Below are 20,829 nucleotides of genomic sequence, written 5' to 3'. Positions count from 1 at the left end.
GAATGGGCTGCCCAGGGAGGTGGTGGAGTTGCCGTGCCTGGAGGTGTTCAAGCAAAGCCTGGCTGAGGCACTTAGTGCCATGGTCTAGTTGACTGGCTAGGGCTGGGTGCTAGGTTGGACTGGATGATGTTGGAGGTCTCTTCCAACCTGATTGATTCTATGATTCTATGAAAACAGGTATTGTAATTCTATTGAAATTCTAAACTGTTGTGTAAGCAGAATTAAAACATTCAAGTCACCAAAACAAGGAAGAGCTGTTCTTTTCAATGCTTACTACATGTATTGATAGCTAGCAAGAGGGATACTCTCTGTGATTTATAAATATCTTAGCTTTACCCATGACCAAAATGAAACTTGGCACCTTCTGTAGCATTATGAAGACCAAGTTATCCATGTTTTTCTTAACCTCCAGCAGAAATCCAGGAAAACTGTATAACTGTAATGAGTTTGCAGATTCACCTGCTCAAAATCCGTTGCTTGGATTGAGTAGCATTTTAGCCTGAAAGTGTCCTTCTGAAATCAAGATTACTCATTACCCAGCAATACTACTGCAGTCAGAACTGCCAAAGGATGCAAGTGTGGCAAGGTCTGTAAAGAGAACTTTTGAGAGAGCAAGGATATGAGAGCTGCAACAGGGTCGAGGCAATCCCAAGCACAAATACAGGCTGGGCAGTGACTGGCTGGAGAGCAGCCCTGAGGAGAGGGACTTGGGGGTGCTGGTGGATGAGAAGCTCAACAGGAGCCAGCAGTGTGCACCTGCAGCCTGGAGGGCCAACCAGATCCTGGGCTACATCAGGAGATGTGTGGCCAGCAGGTGGAGGGAGGTGATTCTCCCCCTCTACTCCCCCCTGGTGAGACCCCACCTGAAGCACTGTGTCCAGTTCTGGAGTCCCTAATACAAGAGGGATGGGGTGATGCTGGGGCATGTCCAGAGGATGGCCATGAGAATGCTCAGAGGGCTGGAGCAGCTCTGCTGTGAAGACAGACTAAAAGAGTTGGGGCTGTTCAGTCTGAAGAAGAGGCTCCCAGGTGACCTTCTTGTGGCCTTCCAGTATCTGGAGGGGGCCTACAAAAAGGCTGGGGAAGGACTTTTCAGGCTATCAGGGAGTGAGAGGGCTAGGGGGAATGGAGCAAAGCTGGAGGTGAGGAGATTCAGACTGGCTGTGAGGAGGAAGTTGTTGAGCATGAGAGTGGTGAGAGGCTGGAATGGGTTGCCCTGGGAGGTGGTTGAGGCCCCATGCCTGGAGGTTGTAGAATCATAGAATCAGTCAGGGTTGGAAGGGACCACACGTCTTAGCCTTAAACGTCTTTTAAGGCCAGGCTGGATGTGGCTGTGGCCAGCCTAATCTAGGGTAGGGTGTCCCTGCCCATGGCAGGGGGGTTGGAACTAGATGATCCTTGTGGTCCCTTCCAACCCTGGCTGATTCTATCATTCTATAACTGCAACTTCACCTCTCAACTTTCAGGCACTTACTGGTCCTATCTGCTAGTCTTCATTCATTATACAGATACACATATGTGTCAGTACTCCCTGTCTGCACAAAATAACCAGCATCATAGGATCATAGAATCAACCAGAACAATCAAATTACCTGCTTTTAAGCAGGGAAAAAATAGTTTATATATTTGCTTAGACTATGAAATTCAGAATAGGCAAACAACTCCAGTTAGCACCAGTACTACTACATCAACCATACACCAAGGGATACTTGCTATTTCAGGTTTATGAGATGAATCTCTTAACTGTGTAAGATGCCTGTAGGTGTATCAAAGACACGTCTAGGCAAGTCTGTGATGAAAGAGTGCTGATAACACAGCTGCATTTTAACTGATTAAGGGTTCGTTAACCTTGCTAACCACAGCTATGAAGTCTCCATGCCTGAGTTGCTACGAGAGAGGCAAACACCAGCACGTTCAGTGGAATTACTGGCAGTGGTTTGGTAATGTGCATTTCATTTTCAGTTTTAGCTTTCCCAGCTCATGGTGCTGCTTTCAAAGGGGACTTGTTAATGCTTAGAAGATTAGTGAGAAGTGGAGTAATCAATATCAATGAGCGGGATGATAAGGGATCCACTCTCATGCACAAAGGTCAGTAATTATGATCTCTCTTTGAGCCTGGTGGTGTTTGTTGCTGACTTGTTTATTTAGTTTTTCAAGTGGCTGCTAGGCAGGTACACTTCATGAAAAACAGCCCCTTGTTTCCTCAGGGCTCAAAAGGGCAAGCCCAAAAATCTTCCTTTGTGATTTATATGTGCATAGGTGTCTAAGATGCAAAATAACCAAGTCAAGAAAGAAGAGTTTGTATTAAAGAGAAAGCAACATCTAAACTGAAAATGAAATAGTTATTTTTATCAGGTGAGATGTGGCTTTTATAAACACTGACTAAGACAGAAGAATGATCCCTGTGGCCTGACTCTTTATTTACTGAACATGTCAGTACTGCTTGTATCACCTACCTACCCTACTCAGCATTACCTACCCAAAATGCTTTAATCACTTCAGGACGTGGTTTAATTGCCGTGGTGGTGTTAGTTTGATGGTTGGACTTGATGATCTTAGACCTCTTCTCCAGTCCCAACAATGCCATGACTGTGTCATATGCCCCAGAACCTCCTATTTACAAATATTTAATGACAACACTATTTTACTAGCTGAAAAGCAGGAGCTGCCACTTGGGAAGGCCACTCCAGCAGACTTTGGAGGTTCCTGCTTCAGTCCATGTTTTCTGGCCATAAGACACCTGGTGTGAATCACTGTGCAGTGCTCTGACTAGGCTGTGAGCTGTCCCATCATTGATCTGGAGCCTGCAAGGAGCTGGCCTGTCCCCCGAGCATAAGCAGAGGCTGCTCTTGCAGTGTGGCTAAGGCTGCTATGGCTCTGGGCTGCACGGGGCAGGAGTAGTTCAGTCTCAGCAAGCAGCTCTTGGCCAGAACTCTTCTGCTGTGCTGTTTGAAGGCACAGGGCAGACATCTCCCTTTTCCTTCTGCCAGTCTTCCATCTTGGTAGCTGTGCTAATCTACCCTGATAGAGAGGAGTCCTAGCTTGTCTTCAGGTGACTCATTTGCTGAGGTCAAATGCTGTTATAATGTATTCTCTTATGTGTGAATTATGTCTCAGCTAAACAGTTCCAAGGATCTCAATTAATTGAGAAGCTGTTGTGGGAGTGACCAATGAGACTTTGATAAACACTAACTAAGATAGAAAAGTGATCCCTGTGGCCTGAGTCTTTATTTGCTGAACGTATCAGTACTGTGGAGATGTGTAACAGAAACACAACGAAGTAGAGAATGATAGAATCAGTCAGGGTTGGAAGGGACCACAAGGATCAGCCAGTTCCAACCCCCTGCCATGGGCAGGGACACCCTAGCCAAGATCAGGCTGGCCACAGCCTCATCCAGCCTGGCCTTAAACACCTCCAGGGATGGGGCCTCAACCACCTCCCAGGGCAACCCATTCCAGGCTCTCACCACTCTCAGGCTCAACAACTTCCTCCTTACGTCCAGTCTGAATCTCCCCACCTCCAGCTTTGCTCCATTCTCCCCAGTCCTGGCACTCCCTGATAGCTTTGAAAAGTCCCTCCCCAGCTTTTTGTAGGCCCCTTCAGATACTGAAAGGCCACAAGAAGGTCACCTGGGAGCCTTCTCTTCTCCAGACTGAACAGCCCCAACTCTTTCAGTCTGTCCTCATAGCAGAGCTGCTCCAGCCCTCTGATCATCCTTGTGGCACTTCTCTGGACACACTCCAGCATCTCCACATCCCTCTTGTGATAGGGGCTCCAGAACTGGATGCAGTACTCCAGGTGAGGTCTCAGCAGAGCACAGTAGAGGGGGAGAATCACCTCCCCTGACCTGCTGGCCACAATTCTCCTGCTGCAGCTCAGGATCTGGATGGTTTTCTGGGCTGCAAGTGCACACTGCTGGCTCATGTTGAGCTTCTTGTCCACCAGCACCCCCAGGACCCTCTCCTTAGGGCTGCTCTCCAGCCAATCACTCCTCAGCCTGTATTTGAGCTTGGGATAGCCCAAACCTAGATGCAGGACCTTGCATTTGGTCTTGTTCAACCTCATGAGGTTGGCTTGTGCCCGCCTCTCCAGCCTGAAAGTAATTTGGTAGGATGCTGTGAAGGAAGATAAACTTCTGGTACATTGATGTGTAGTGGAGTGCAATCCTTACATCAAAACATGGTCCTCTTGTGTTTGAGGGTTTCATAGTAATGTCTGAAAGAAGAAAGAGGAGAGGAAGGAAAGAGGGAGGTATTTTTGTGATATGTTTTTAACACTATTTCCCATATTTCTTTTTTATTGAGATATGGATTGCAGGACTTTTAACATCATCATTGAAATTCTCACCAAAAAAAAAGTTATGTCATGACATGACATAAAAGACATTTTTTCATTGTTTTCCACCCTCCTTTTCTGGGAGTGGTGCTGACCTAACAGTTCTTTCATGCCCAATCTTTACAGGTACTATTGTTGTTATCAGGAAATACTATGACTGGTATTGTAATTTAATTTCCTTAGTAAGAAAAGAAACGTGGTAAACATGCAGAGGAGTGCTGTCAAGAACTGGATTTATTATTCCTTGAGAAAAGCAGCTCACAGGTTTGAGCTAGACATGCCAAATATAGCCTTCCATATGTGAGACCTCATTCCTGGCACCACATGCTATGAGCAGTAGCCATGCCAGACCATATGACTAGAATCATAGAATCAATGAGGTTGGAAGAGACCTCCAAGATCATCCAGTCCAACCTAGCACCCAGCCCTATCCAGTCAACCAGACAATGGCACTAAGTGCCTCAGCCAGGCTTTTCTTGAACACCTCCAGGGATGGTGACTCCACCACCTCCCTGGGCAGCCCATTCCAATGCCAATCACTCTCTCTGCCAACAACTTCCTCCTAACATCCAGCCTGTACTTTCCCCTGGCACAACTTGAGACTGTGTCCCCTTGTTCTGTTGCTGGTTGCCTGGGAGAAGAGGCCACCCCCCATCTGGCCACAGCCTCCCTTCAGGTAGTTGTAGACAGCAATGAGGTCACCCCTGAGCCTCCTCTTCTCTAGGCTAAACACCCCCAGCTCCCTCAGCCTCTCCTCAGAGTGTTTGTGTTCCAGGCCCCTCACCAGCTTTGTCACCCTTCTCTGGGCACATTCCAGCACCTCAACATCTCTCTTGGATTGTGTATAGGCCCAGAACTGGGCACAGCACTCAAGGTGTGGCCTGACCAGTGCTGAGTACAGGGGAAGAATAACCTCCCTTGTCCTACTGGCCACACTGTTCCTGATCCAGGCCAGGATGCCATTGGCTCTCTTGGCGACCTGGGCACACTGCTGGCTCATCTTCAGCTACTATCTACCAGCACCCCCAGGTCCCTTTCCTCCTGGCTGCTCTCAGCCACTCTGTCCCCAGCCTATAGCGCTGCTTGGGGTTGTTGTGGCCAAAGTGCAGAACCCTGTAGTTGGCCTTCTTCAATCTCATCCCATTGGCCTCTGCCCACCCATCCAGCCACCTTTGCCACTAGCAAAGCTATTGTCTTAGACTGCAGCTGAGAAGTGCTGCCTGAAGTGTCTGTCCCAAGAAATGATGTTGCCTATAGCTCCAGCACAAAGCCCTGCCTTCTCTCCTACGTGAGACAACACCACACACCACAGACTGGGGCAACAAGCTGTGTCAGGTACATGAAATCCCAGAGCCAGAGGGCAGTGGCAGTGCTTTGCTGCTTCTCTTTGACATATAGGCCTTGCTGCCAGAGTGTGAGGCAGCACTTACTTGCATTTCTTGTGCTACCTGCATAAGGCTGGGCATGTTTAGTTGAACTTGTGTCCAGGAAGTGTTGCCAGCAAGATTCTGGAACTCAACAGAGTAACAAAACCCACATGACTTGAGCATCTTGACATACAGTCTTCCCTTGAAATAGTATTTCCCTTGTAGTGTCTTGGTGAACCCAATCTCTGGCCTGTAAAAAAGTGACAAGAAGAGGGTGGCTTAGGTTTGAAACACTTCATTTGTATTTAACTGACTCATGTGCACCTTCCTTCCCTTAGCTGCTGCGCAGGGGCATGTCCATTGCTTGCAGTGGTTGATTGAAATGGGAGCTGACTGTGATATTAAAAATGATGCTGGAGAGACTCCAAAGGATGTAGCCAAGAGGTAGCAGTACATATCCTGCAGCTCTGTCATTTATTTCCTTCCTCTTTATAGATCAATAGTGTGTCAGCTTTGTTGGAATTAATCCTGAGTTTCAGTCATGGCTCATTACTTCCAGTGCTGAGTGATAAGCAAAGCTGTACTGTAGCTATAAAAGGTTTTAATTTTAACCTCATTTATTTTTAGCAAGGTCAGACACAAAAGATGAAATCTAGCTGATCTGCAAAGGCAAAGTTGTGAGCCGCTATGCTCACAGTTCACTGAGCGAAGTAAATAAGCAATAGCAGAGGCCACTTGGTTTGTGCATTGATTAAAAATGCAGCTTCTGATGAGATTCAAGTCAGAAATATCCTGCAAAGGAAAAGAATAGAATCACAGAATCAGTTAGGGTGGGTAGGGACCACGAGGATCATCTAGTTCCAACCCCCCTGCCATGGGCAGGGACATCTTACCCTAGATCAGGCTGGTCACAGCCTCATCCAACCTGGCCTTAAACACCTCCAGGGACAGGGTCTCAACTGCCCTCCCAGGGCAACCCATTCCAGGCTCTCACCACTCTCATGCTGAACAGCTTCCTCCTCACAGCCAGTCTCAATCTCCCCACCTCCAGCTTTGCTCCATTCCCCCTAGTCCTCTTACTCCCCGATAGCCTAAAAAGTCCCTCCCCAGCTTTTTTGTAGGCCCCCTTCAGATATTGGAAGGCCACAAGAAGGTCACCTGGGAGCCTCCTCTTCTCCAGACTGAACAGCCCCAACTCTTTCAGTCTGTCCTCATAGCAGAGCTGCTTCAGTCCCCTGACCATCCTCGTGGCCCCTCTCTGGACACGCTCCAGCATCTCCACATCTTGTAATGGGGGCTCCAGAACTGTATGCAGTACTCCAGGTGGATGTGCCTGATGTAGAAGTAAGTGTGACAAGATTTCACTGAGGCAGAGCTCATGCCATCAGAATACTACAAGAGCAGATTAGCTGCTCATAGTTTGTGTACTAGTGCTCCCTTTAATCCTGAGCCCCCTGTGATAAACTGGAACGTGAAGAGTTTCAAAGAGTTTCTATTGCCCGCGTTTTTCCAGGTGGTGGGAATATTTCAGTGTAGGCTCACTGTTCTCTCTCTGCAGGTTTGCCCAAGGGGCAGCTGTGGATCTTTTGACACAAATAACTGGAGACAGTAACCCTAGTGATGAAGAGCTAGATGCAAGCAATGACAAGTTTTTTGAAAGACATGGTGTGGAAGGGAGCACAGATAGAAAAGAAGATTTAACCCTGGACAAAGAGCAGAAGAAGAACGCACGCAGTAAGCACTGGTTTCACATCACTCTTTATGTGAAAATGTCAGTTTCAAGACAGGAACAGTTTCTGCCAATTGATGTGACCCTTTTTTTGTTGTAAGATTGTTATGACACCAAGCTGGGGGCAGATGTGGCTGGGTTGGAGGGCAGAAGGGCTCTGCAGTGGGACCTTGACTGCCTGGACAGATGGGCAGAGTCCAATGGGATGGGGTTCAATAGCTCCAAGTGCAGGGTGCTGCACTTTGGCCACACCAACCCCATGCAGAAATACAGGCTGGGGTCGGAGTGGCTGGAGAGCAGCCAGACAGAGAGGGACCTGGGGGTGCTGATTGATACCCACCTGAACATGAGCCAGCAGTGTGCCCAGGTGGCCAAGAGAGCCAGTGGCATCCTGGCCTGCCTCAGGAATGGTGTGGCCAGCAGGAGCAAGGAGGTCATTCTGCCCCTGTACTCTGCACTGGTTAGACCACACCTTGAGTGCTGTGTTCAGTTCTGGGCCCCCCAGTTTAGGAGGGACATTGAGATGCTTGAGCGTGTCTAGAGAAGGGCGACGAGGCTGGGGAGAGGCCATGAGCACAGCCCTACGAGGAGAGGCTGAGGGAGCTGGGATTGGTTAGCCTGGAGAAGAGGAGGCTCAGGGGAGACCTTATTGCTGTCTACAACTACCTGAGGGGAGGTTGTGGCCAGGAGGAGGTTGCTCTCTTCTCTCAGGTGGCCAGCACCAGAAGGAGAGGACACAGCCTCAAGCTGCACCAGGGGAAATATAGGCTGGAGGTGAGGAGAAAGTTCTTCACTGAGAGAGTCATTGGACACTGAAATGGGCTGCCCGGGGAGGTGGTGGAGTCGCCGTCCCTGGAGCTGTTCAAGGCAGGATTGGACATGGCACTTGGTGCCATGGTCTAGCCTTGAGCTCTGTGGTAAAGGGTTGGACTTGATGATCTATGAGGTCTCTTCCAACCTTGATGATACTGTGATACTGTGATAAGCTAATTGACATGGTGTTTGTACCACTGAGTGTTCAAAGGAACTGTGGGTGTCCCAGATTAGGGTGGATCCCTCCCCCAGTAGAACAAACTCACCACAACATGGATTTTTTTTTTTTGAGAGTCAGGGAAAAATGAAACTGTATGTCTTATAATTTAAATATAACAATATAAGGAGAAATAAACTACTAGAGAAATACAATAACCTTAAGGAAGATGGGGAAGTGATCAAGTGCCGGCAAAGCAGCAGCAGCCAAAACAGCAGCAGGGGAATCATAGAATCATAGAATCAACCAGGTTGGAAGAGACCTCCAAGATCATCCAGTCCAACCTAGCACCCAGCCCTAGCCAGTCAACTAGACCATGGCACTAAGTGCCTCAGCCAGGCTTTTCTTGAACACCTCCAGGGACGGTGCCTCCACCACCTCCCAGAGCAGCCCATTCCAATGCCAATCACTCTCTCTGTGAAGAACTTCCTCCTAACATCCAGCCTAGACCTGCCATGGCACAGCTTGAGACTGTGTCCCATTGTTCTGTTGCTGGTTGCCTGGGAGAAGAGGCCACCCCCCACCTGGCTACAGCCTCCCTTCAGGTAGTTGTAAACAGTAATAAGATTACCCCTGAGCCTCCTCTTCTCTAGGCTAAACAACCCCAGCTCCCTCAGCCTCTACTCATAGGGTTTGTGTTCCAGGCCCCTCACCAGCTTTGTCACCCTTCTCTGGACACATTCCAGCAGTTCAACATCTTTCTTGAATTGACTGGCCCAGAACTGGACACAGCACTCAAGGTGTGGCCTGACCAGTGCTAAGTACAGGGGCAGAATAACCTCCCTTACCCTGCTGGCCACACTGTTCCTGATGCAGGCCAGGATGCCATTGGCTCTCTTGGCCACCTGGGCACACTGCTGGCTCATCTTCAGCTACTATCTACCAGTACCCCCAGGTCCCTTTCCTCCTGGCTGCTCTCCAGCCACTCAGTCCCCAGCCTGTAGCGCTGCTTGGGGTTGTTGTGGCCAAAGTGCAGTGGGCGCAGCTGAAGTGGCAGAAGCAGCAAGGGGAAGGTACAAGCTGTGTTTCTAGACATAAAGCTCTTGATGCTCCTGTGAAATTATATTACCTTATCCATTGTTGCTATTATATGGCCCATCCCTAGAATGTTCACCTCTCCCCTATGTCTGAGCTAGAAACTCAGCTCAGATGGCCACAGTGGGAAATGAGAAGGCATAGCAGAGGGAAGTCACAACATAGTTGTTCCATTGTTTTAATGTGTGGTGGTGCTTGTTGGTTTTGAGATCTGTTTGCTGTGTGGGTGTCAGGTGTAGCTCAGTATTTGCTGGGCAGTGCAATTTCTGCTCTTGTGCTTGTGAGACTCTTTTCCAGACTGATGGATTCCAGCATGACTGTCTTCTCTGTGAACTTTACTCACCTGCAGAACTCTTTCTTACAGTAAGGGCCTATCGCAAGATTCAAGAGCTTCAGCATCTTCTAGAAATTGCCTACAGCAACTACAGGCAGCTGGGAGGAATAACTGAGGAGAAGAAGAAGATGAAAAAAGAGGAAAGGGAGGTTGAGAGGTAAGGTTTGCTCTGCTAATGTGTAACTCTGTGGAGCTTGTTTTAGGCTTTCTCCAAGGCTGCCTGATTTAGTTGGAGCAATCACCGAGGCAGGAACTATAAAATATGTAGTTCATTTTTATACTAATTAGTTACATTTTGGGTTCTTAATCTGTTTGGGAAAGGATGCTTATTGGCACTGTAGTAATTTAGGAAAATCAGAACAATTGGAAAAGGTTTGGCCTCAAAAATGGCTTTGCCCCACTTACAAATGAAAGGCAGCCCTGTGCCCTAGGGAAAGTCTGTGCTACTCATGGCAGTGGAGTAGACGTTTCAAGATAGTCCCTGGCTCCTTTGTGGCAGTGTTGGAACTGCTTGGCCATTGAGAGGCTTCTAGATCCTCCCAGGGTGCTGGGAAAGAGGCAGAGGATCTCTGACCTGATCCTGGTTCCTCTTGGCACAGAGGTTTGCAGAGGTGCAGGCAGCATCTCTTGCAGATGTGCAGGGAGCACCATGGCAGTGGCACTGCTTGCCATGTTGTGAGGTACTTAAATGCCTTCTGCTGGGAAACTTGAGGCATTTCAGTTTCCAGGTAGCTCAAGCCCAAAATAACAAGGCTAAGCTGGTCTGGAGCATGAGGCAGAGCAAAACACATTGACCAAGAGCAGTGAAGCACAGGCAGACAGGAAGGAGCAGCTCAACTGCTTGCAACTTAGCTCAATTTCTATTACTTGCCCGAGTGCAAAGGCTCCTTTGGCCACAGAGATTCACCAATCAAAATGGCATCTGCAAAGCTGACCATATTAGGTGAACCCAGGGCTTGCTCCCCCTTATTTGGGCAAGACACCAACAAGCACCTAAACCCCTGTGGGTACCTGTTTATCACTCTGGGAGGGGACATAATGGCCCAAGTCTCTGTTTTCCTTCCACCCTTGCTTGCCCCATCAGCAGAAGGGTGGGGCAAGCCAGGACATCTAATAGGCCTGTTAACCTTCCAGAACACTGCCAGAACACTCAAATTGTTTTGGCCATTCTGTCTTTTTCAATTGCCAGCTTTGGGCATGGCAAAAAGAAACGGACTTTAGCAATTTGCCTGACCATTTCAAAACTTCTGCCTCTGGCATCAGCCCCACAGCATAACACAAGTGTTTGATGGATCCTCACTTTTTGTGCAAGATCAGCTGTTTCTTTGCAGCATATGTGTAGGACCACACACATATGCTGCAAGACTCGGCGATCTCCTTGGGTCTCTTCCAATCCCTAATGTCCTGTGATCCTGTGATATGTGTCCAGTTCACAGAATCACAGAAACATCCAGGTTGGAAAAGATCCTCAGGATCACCAAGTCCAACCTATAATCTTACTCTACAATATTCACCTTAAAACATATCCCTAAGCACTGCATACAAAGAGCCCTTAAAAACATCCAGGGTTGGTGACTCCACCACCTCCCTGGGCAGCTCATTCCAGTGCCTGAACAGTCATGGCTGTTTTGTTTCAAAATACATGTATGCATTTTAATTAAAAAAGCAATGCTTTTGGCATGTCTTGGATGGAAGTGCACAGACAGCAGAAATTATTCAATGACTCACTACACTTCTGTGTCAAGGGCTATGTATTTCTATGCTCAAGAAAGCATTAGCTCAAATGAAAACCACAGGAAAAAGAAATCTCAGCAAGCTTGCACTTGCATGTGAAGATTTCTTGATGTCTAATTCTCAGGGTCAAAGGTTTCTGTTAGATTGGATTGATGATTTGATGGGCAGGCTGAGTTTCAAAGAAAAGAAGATATAGAGCTTAAATGATACTGAAGCATTCAGAAGAGAGCTCTGTCTCTGCCTCTACCTGTCCAACATTTGGCTACCTAGTGTTCTCAGTCTATTTAGATAATCATGTCTATTATGTGTTTGAGCCACTAAAGACTACTGTCTCTGTTTGGTCACTGAGAGGAAACTGTATTCAAAAGTCTTGTATGCCATCAAGAAGAAAGCAGACTTAGCAGTCTGTATCGATCTGGAGCAGGCAATAGGTGTCACTGTGTATTTTACAGCCATACGTGAGCCAAGAAACTGAGGTCTGGATTTCCTTGGGTTCCAGATCACCCTTTAACACAGCCCAGGCTGAAGGTCTGTCTTCCTTGTCTGCAGCACAGGTACCTATATCTGAGTTAGTTACCTTGAGCTCCTTTTCAGAATCCATGGACAGATGGAGGCACTTTCAGACATGTACTTCATGATATTCATAGCTTCTAGGAGCAACTCTCCTGGCTTTAAAGAAGGGCAGTGACCAGCTCAGATGCTGATGCCTGCATTGGAAGGTCAGACCAAAGTGTCTGCAATGATGGAAAAGTCAGTGTTTACTAACAGCAGACATTAGAGTTCATTTTGTCTGGAGCAGCTACTCAAAAGCTAGCAGTGCCTAATGGAGTGAGGCTGTAGCCAGGTGGGGGTTGGTCTCTTCTGCCAGACAACCAGCAACAGAACAAGGGGACACAGTCTCAAGTTGTGCTGCGGGAGGTCTAGGCTGGATGTTAGGAGGAAGTTGTTGCCAGAGAGAGTGATTGGCATTGGAATGGGCTGCCCAGGGAGGTGGTGGAGTCACCGTCCCTGGAGGTGTTGAAGAAAAGCCTGGCTGAGGCACTTAGTGCCATGGTCTAGTTGACTGGCTAGGGCTGGGTGCTAGGTTGGACTGGATGATCTTGGAGGTCTCTTCCAACCTGGTTGATTCTATGATAAGGCTCTTTAAGGGGCTTTGTTTTCTGTGGCCTGTGCAGGTAACCTAGAAAAATTGTGAGGATCTCTGAAGGGTCTTCCTGTCACCTGTGGAGGCCTAAAAGAATCCCTAGCTTGACACTGGCCTTTTGAAATGGAAATACTGCTTCTCAGCATACCTACCTACCCTGCTCAGCAGTATCTACCTGTGGATAAACCCCGAGGTGCTTATATCACTTCAGGACGTGGTTTAATTGCTGTGGTGGTGTTAGTTTGATGGTTGGACTTGATGATCTTAGACCTCTTCTCCAGTCCCAACAATGCCATGACTGTGTCATATGCCCCAGAACCTCCTATTTACAAATATTTAATGACAACACTATTTTACTAGCTGAAAAGCAGGAGCTGCCACTTGGGAAGGCCACTCTAGCAGACTTTGGAGGTTCCTGCTTCAGTCCATGTTTTCTGGCCATAAGACACCTGGTGTGGATCACTGTGCAGTGCTCTGACTAGGCTGTGAGCTGTCCCATCATTGATCTGGAGCCTGCAAGGAGCTGGCCTGTCCCCCGAGCATAAGCAGAGGCTGCTCTTGCAGTGTGGCTAAGGCTGCTATGGCTCTGGGCTGCACGGGGCAGGAGTACTTCAGTCTCAGCAAGCAGCTCTTGGCCAGAACTCTTCTGCTGTGCTGTTTGAAGGCACAGGGCAGACATCTCCCTTTTCCTTCTACCAGTCTTCCATCTTGGTAGCTGTGCTAATCTACCCTGATAGAGAGGAGTCCTAGCTTGTCTTCAGGTGACTCATTTGCTGAGGTCAAATGCTGTTATAATGTATTCTCTTATGTGTGAATTATGTCTCAGCTAAACAGTTCCAAGGATCTCAATTAATTGAGAAGCTGTTGTGGGAGTGACCAATGAGACTCTGATAAACACTAACTAAGATAGAAGAATGATCCCTGTGGCCTGAGTCTTTATTTGCTGAACGTATCAGTACTGTGGAGATGTGTGACAGAAACACAACGAAGTAGAGAATCATAGAATCAGTCAGGATTGGAAGGGACCACAAGAATCATCTAGTTCCAACCCCCCTGCCATGGGCAGGGACACCCTAGCCAAGATCAGGCTGGCCACAGCCTCATCCAGCCTGGCCTTAAACACATCCAGGGATGGGCCTCAGCCACCTCCCTGGGCAACCCATTCCAGGCTCTCACCACTCTCATGCTGAGGTCAAATGCTGTTACAATGTGTTATTTTATATGTGAATGATGTCTCAGCTAAACAGTTCCAAGAATCTCAATCACTACAGAAGCTGTCGTGGGTGTGACCGACGACAGATCTTGTGCAACTGGTTCTCAGCTTTGCTTTCCCTCCACTAAGTGCCATGCAGGCTGCCGGTTGAGTATTCCTCGTCTGCAGCTAAAAGCCAAGCATCAGGAAGGGTGCAGAAGCACCAGATGTGAACGACAAGGCTGTGTCCTACCCCTCTCTGCTTCCTGCTGTCCCCGCTCCGGCGGCTGGAGCGGACGCGGGTGAGAGCGCAGCGGCTGCGCACCGCCTGGCTCAGCGTGTGGGAAGGTGTCTCCATCGCGTGGGCAGCCTGCGGAGCACCGCCGAGCACCGCTGAGCATCGCTGAGCACCGCTGAGCACCGCTGAGCACCGCTGAGCACCGCTGAGCATCGCTGAGCGCCAAGCGGCAGCCCCAGCTCTTCAGAGCTGCTGCGAGGGGTCAAGAGCCAGCAGCACGCCCCAGCTCACCTCAGCGCAGCTGCTGCGAGGAGTGCTGCCGTGCTTTCTGTCTCACTGTCCTGTGCCTTAGCAAAGGCACAGAGCCAGCTGGAGTAGTCGGGACAGATTTAGATGTGTTTTGTGCTCTGCTTTGCTTCTGGCAGGGCTGTGAGGGAGCTGGAGGCCCAGCTGGAACATGAGCGTGTCAGGCGGGAGAAGCTGGAGAGCCAGCTGGATGGCTGCCGTGCTGAGATAAACCACCTTCGAAAGAGCCTGGAGAAAACCTGCATGCCCACCTCTCTCCCCGTGGTGAGTGCTACACAAAGTGCCCCAGAGTGTGGGACAGAGGCTGCTGCTGGTGGCTTGTGTGTTTGCTCTCATGGGGTGCTAGGAAATACTGCTGTATATGTGCTGGCAGCTTTTTGCTTGGAGCGCTGCAGGGAGCAGTAGCCTTGGTCACATCCTGACAGTGTCTGCTCTGAAAGGACATCGGTTTACCTTTGTACCCTGGTGCAGAAGCACCAACATTCTTCATCTTCATATTAACAAGAGAAGTTGCTTACAGGCCATGCCCACAGCGGGGTAGTCAATAGTTTTTCCCAGCCTGGCAGCCACAAGTGGGATCCTCCAGGGATTGATGCACTCTTTAATGTTCTAATCACTTAATAATAAGTGATCTGGATGTTGGGATCAAGAGCACCCTGATGGTGTTTGCAGGTGACACCAAAATGAGGGAGGAGGTTGACACTCCAGAATGGAAAGTCACCCTCCAGGAAGATCTGGACAGGCTGAATGAGTGAGATAGCAAAAACCTCATGAATTTCAACAGGGGTGAGTGTAGGGTCTTGCACCTGAGAATACATGACCAGGAGTGCAGCTTAGACTAGGATCTATCTGGCTGAAGAGCACTCCTGTGGAAAGTGAGCAGGGGTTCTTGGTGGACAAGCTCAGCATGAGCAAATAGTGTGCTGCAGCAGTCAAGAAAGCAAACAGATGCTGGGTTGGATCAATGAGGGCATTGCCAACAGAGATAAAGAAGTCTTTGTCCCACTCCACTCAGTGCTCAAGAGGCCACACTTAAGAGTACTGCATTCAGTTTTGGTCCCAAACATACCGAAAAATAGGGACAGGCTGGATGTGTCCAGAGAAGGGCCATGAGAATGATCAGGGGACTGGAAGACTGAGGAAAGGCTGAGAGAACTGGATTTGTTCAGCCTAGTACATACCAGTACATAAAGGGTGGCTACCAGGAGGACAGAGACTCCCTTTTTAAAAGGAAATACATGGGAAAGACAAGGGATGGTGGGTACAAGTTGCAGGATATTCCATTTAGATTCCAGAAGAAAATTTTTCACCATAACAGCTAGACACTGGAATAATCTCTCAGGGAAAGTAGTGGAGTCCCCTACATTGGTCAATTTTAAGGCTCATCTTGACAGGGTGCATTTAAACTAAGCTATCACCTAGAAAGGTTGGACCAAGTGATCCTTGGGATCTCTTCCAACCTGGCATTTTGTGATTCTGTGACTGGACTGACCCCCAAGGACTTCCATGCTGCATATGCAGTGATGACAGTTCATCTTGACTGGGAGCTGATATCTGAGACTGGGTTGGTGCTTCAGTAGAGCAGTTGTCTCCCCCTAAAGAGTTACCCAACCTGTGGGTGTGCAGAGCTCATTTGCTGGATTCTGTAATCCACAAGGACACAGGCTTTTATCCTCTACAGTTCTCTACTTTATTGCAGAGTATGACAAATACACCAAGAAAAATCACCAACAGCAAGTATACCTATGATTAATAAAGCTAATATCAATACATATTTATACCAAGCTATTGCAAAAATACCATTAGCAATCAGTAATAACCAATCAACAACATGGTAGCAATCAATGGTAAAGCAGCAAGCAACGTCATAGCAGTGACTGTTACAGGATACTGATACCATTAGCAATCAATAATAACCAATCAATAACATGGTAGCAATCAATGGGAAAGCAACAAGCAACATCATAGCAGCAACTGTTACAGGTTACTGATACCATTAGCAATCAATAATAACCAATCAATAACATGGTAGCAATCAATGGGAAAGCAACAAGCAACATCATAGCAGCAACTGTTACAGGTTACTGATACCATTAGCAATCAGTAATAACCAATCAATATCATGGTAGCAATCAATGATAAAGCAGCAAGCAACGTCATAGCAGCAACTGTTACAGGTTACTGATACCATTAGCAATCAATAATAACCAATCAATATCATGGTAGCAATCAATGGTAAAGCAACAAGCAACATCATAGCAGTGACTGTTACAGGTTACTGATACCATTAGCAATCAATAATAACCAATCAATATCATGGTAGCAATCAATGGTAAAGCAACAAGCAACGTCACAGCAGCAACTGTCACAGGTTACTGCAAACTTTGCAGTAGTGCAGCAAAGTTATCAACAATCTAACAGCTGAGGTACTTGTGAGTGATTACCTATAAGGATATAGAAGATCAGTGTGAAGTGTGAAGTCGCCTGGACAGATGGGCAGAGTCCAATGGGATGGGGTTCAATAGCTCCAAGTGCAGAGTGCTGCACTTTGGCCACACCAACCCCAGGCAGAGATACAGGCTGGGGTCAGAGTGGCTGGAGAGCAGCCAGACAGAGAGGGATCTGGGGGTGCTGATTGATATCTGCCTGAACATGAGCCAGCAGTGTGCCCAGGTGGCCAAGAGAGCCAGTGGCATCCTGGCCTGCATCAGGAATGGTATGGCCAGCAGGAGCAGGGAGGTCATTCTGCCCCTGTACTCTGCACTGGTTAGACCACACCTTGAGTGCTGTGTTCAGTTCTGGGCCCCCCAGTTTAGGAGGGACATTGAGATGCTTGAGCGTGTCCAGAGAAGGGTGACGAGGCTGGGGAGAGGCCTTGAGCACAGCCCTACGAGGAGAGGCTGAGGGAGCTGGGATTGGTTAGCCTGGAGAAGAGGAGGCTCAGGGGTGACCTTATTGCTGTCTACAACTAGCTGAAGGGTGGTTGTGGCCAGGAGGAGGTTGCTCTCTTCTCTCAGGTGGCCAGCACCAGAACGAGAGGACACAGCCTCAGGCTGCACCAGGGGAGATTTAGGCTGGAGGTGAGGAGAAAGTTCTTCACTGAGAGAGTCATTGGACACTGGAATGGGCTGCCCGGGGAGGTGGTGGAGTCGCCGTCCCTGGAGCTGTCCAAGGCAGGATTGGACGTGGCACTTGGTGCCATGGTCTAGCCTTGAGCTCTGTGGTAAAGGGTTGGACTTGATGATCTGTGAGGTCTCTTCCAACCCTGATGATACTGTGATACTGTGATATTTCAGAGAGGGCCAAATCATCTCAGATGGGGATCCAGCTGTCCCCAGAAGAGGGAAGGACAAACCAAACTCCAAAAGTGGGCCCAGAGAAGATACAAGAGAATAACAGGGTCTCACTTCAAATGTGATCAGCATCACAGTCTGGAGTCAGCCAGGTGTCTCAAGTGAGAGTCCAAGACCTTGGAGATTTGTGTGCAGAGTTCAGCCCATGTAGGGGAAAGAGAAAGTATGTGCAGTGTGGGAAGTTCTCGGAGAGGAGTTCCCTTTTGGATCCCTTTTTAGATCATAAAAAGTAAAGAGGGCAGAGGACACTGCTACTGCAAGCAGCCAGTAGATGCTGAAGTTTCTGTTATTTTAGACTGTTATTTACTTGTCCACCTTTTCAGGCAATAAATTGCCTTTGCAGTCCCTTGGTGGTGTGTGTATCAGTAGTGTCACAGTATCACAGTATTATCAGGGTTGGAAGAGACCTCATAGATCATCAAGTCCAACCCTTTACCACAGAGCTCAAGGCTAGACCATGGCACCAAGTGCCACCTCCAATCCTGCCTTGAACAGCTCCAGGGACGGCGACTCCACCACCTCCCCGGGCAGCCCATTCCAGTGTCCAATGACTCTCTCAGTGAAGAACTTTCTCCTCACCTCCAGCCTAAATCTCCCCTGGCGCAGCCTGAGGCTGTGTCCTCTCGTTCTGGTGCTGGCCCCCTGAGAGAAGAGAGCAACCTCCTCCTGGCCACAACCACCCTTCAGGTAGTTGTAGACAGCAATAAGGTCACCCCTGAGCCTCCTCTTCTCCAGGCTAACCAATCCCAGCTCCCTCAGCCTCTCCTCGTAGGGCTGTGCTCAAGGCCTCTCCCCAGCCTCGTCGCCCTTCTCTGGACACGCTCAAGCATCTCAATGTCCTTCCTAAACTGGGGGGCCCAGAACTGAACACAGTACTCAAGGTGTGGTCTAACCAGTGCAGAGTACAGGGGCAGAATGACCTCCCTGCTCCTGCTGACCAGTGTCTCGGGATACCTGATTTCTAGGTACTACAGCTGTACTTCAGAGAGGCCATCTGTACTTTTCAAGGCCATTTCTGTTTGCCAGCCTTAGAGTTCCCAGGCTGGCAGGTACTTTCTCTGCCAGTATTTTTCAGCAGGCAGTTCCTTCTGTTCAGTAACTTTCCCCTTCTAACCAGAGTGCCTTTCTGGCTGCTCACCCTGTTATGTTTTAGCCTCCTCACCCCCAGCCAGCATGTTTTGTAGCAGTCACAGTTAACGTCAGATGTTCCTTTGGCTTTGAAACTCCTTCAGCAATGGTTTATTCCCTTTTACAGCAGCCTGGGAAGTGAGTTGGTGGGGAGCTGCAGTACAGTGCTGCGTTGCTGTGTGCAGTGGCTGATTTCAGTGAGTGTTCTTGTGTGTCACCTGTCAAGTACCAAGCCTGCTGACAGCAAGAAAGGTGCAGACACTATCCAATCACCTAGCAGGCAAAGACAGAAAACGAACTTTTTAAACCCTCATATCTGGAGGATAGATGAGTAGTTCACATGCTAACTCTGGGGAGAGGAGAGCTGGACTTTCAGTCCTGTCACTGCCACCTAACTCCCGCAAACTGATGGAACAGTCAAGACCCCATTTTTCTTTGCCATCCAGTCCTTTGTCAGCCTTGGGTGAGGCATAGAAACTACTCCTGCTGTAGGAACTGGTGTGCAGTAACACTGCTGCTTCTTCCAAGGGTTCAGCTAGTGGAAAAGGCTCCTAACATTAAGTTTACTAACTAGGACAGGAGACAGCTTCCACAGAGGCAGGTTTGTTTTAAAGAACTTCTGCTCAGAGCAACTGCTACAACCAAGGGGGCATCAAGTTTTACCCTGCTGTGACCTTCATCCCATATCCTGGGACTGTACTCTGCCTTTACCTTCATTTTGCAATATTCTGCAGTTACTTGAAGCTGTGTATCTTTAAAGCCTATCTTGTGAGGTAGCCAGTTTAAGTAACTGCTACTTAATGCCTGGAGTGTCCTTTGTTTCAGGAAGCTGAGACCATCTCCAAGCCTTGCAAAGAGAAGAAGAAAGTAAAGAAGAAACCAGCCTTCAGCCCTGGAGGAGTGTTTGTGAGACTGCGCTGAAGGATGAACTTCAGAGGAGGGTAGGCAGGCTGCTGGAGAATGGCAACACTCTAGACATAGTGCAGAGTGTACAGCCCAGCTCCACACAGGAGTTCTCTGCCTTTCACTGAACTGTTTTTAGTTCTTTTGCATTTAAACATGTTTTTATTCACAGCTGCAGCATTGATTTGAAACCCACCCCCCCACACACTCCCTCCCCGGAAGAAAAGGGCAACAAAAATAACATTACAAGCTCACATGTGAAGATTTTCCTCTCATTTTTGTGTTACTGTGAAATTCTTTCCCCTTTGGAACCCTCGTTGTGCCTATTTGGCTTTCTGATAAGAAATCCTTGCACTGTAAGGTTAATTTGCTTGTCCTTGAATCCTCTCCTTTGTCACCAAATGGAAACTAATCTCTGAGAATTTCAGAAAAAACAACCCAGTGGAGTTTTTGGATACACAGACTGAAGGAGAGGAGGGATGACCAACAGCATAGGCCCTGCCTAAGAGCTAAAGAAGAGAAATCCAGTCTCTAGAGCCCACTTCAATGCATGGAATTGAGAAGCTGCAGCGGATGAGCTATTTCCTACATCACCACAGGGGCTAAACTCTCATGTAGTAACAGTGCAAAAAATCAGCCAAAGTCATTCTGCAGCCAGAGGTCAATGAAGCTGGTGAATGGCTTAGAGCACAAATCTTGTGAGAAGCAGCAGAGGGAACTGGGGTTGTTTAACCTAGAGACCAGGAGGATCAGGGGAGACTTTATCACTTTGTACAACTACCTGAAAGGAGGTTGCAGTGAGGTGGGGCTTGGTCCTGAAATTGTGTCAGAGGAGATTAAAATTGGATAGTTGGAAAAATTCCTTCACTGAAAGGATTGTCAGGCACTTGAACAGGCTGCCCAGGGAAGTGGTAGAGTCACCATATGTGGAGCTATATAAAAAACCTCTAGATGTGGTGCTGAGGGGCAAGGTTTAGAATCATAGAATCAAACAGGTTGA

At 48.3% G+C, this 20,829-nt stretch overlaps 1 protein-coding gene across 3 annotated transcripts in view; it reads left to right on the top strand.

Annotated features, from left to right (window-relative positions):
- Positions 1–20,829, top strand: part of ANKRD42 (ankyrin repeat domain 42) — a 42,989-nt gene that overhangs the window by 17,989 nt on the left and 4,171 nt on the right. For 2 of the 3 annotated variants that reach the window (XM_064169446.1, XM_064169454.1), the window contains exons 7-12: positions 1,963–2,088; positions 6,042–6,147; positions 7,262–7,437; positions 9,862–9,988; positions 14,565–14,709; positions 19,752–19,867. In XM_064169446.1, coding sequence (XP_064025516.1) covers positions 1,963–2,088; positions 6,042–6,147; positions 7,262–7,437; positions 9,862–9,988; positions 14,565–14,709; positions 19,752–19,847 — 776 coding nt within the window. In that variant the 3' untranslated portion in view covers positions 19,848–19,867. The remainder of the gene's footprint in view (positions 1–1,962; positions 2,089–6,041; positions 6,148–7,261; positions 7,438–9,861; positions 9,989–14,564; positions 14,710–19,751; positions 19,868–20,829) is intronic. The other variant, XM_064169459.1, reaches the window with a different exon arrangement.

This window comes from Pogoniulus pusillus, chromosome 3, assembly GCF_015220805.1.
Source record: "Pogoniulus pusillus isolate bPogPus1 chromosome 3, bPogPus1.pri, whole genome shotgun sequence".
Classification (NCBI taxonomy): domain Eukaryota; kingdom Metazoa; phylum Chordata; class Aves; order Piciformes; family Lybiidae; genus Pogoniulus; species Pogoniulus pusillus.
This window is presented reverse-complemented; position numbering and strand designations above follow the sequence as displayed.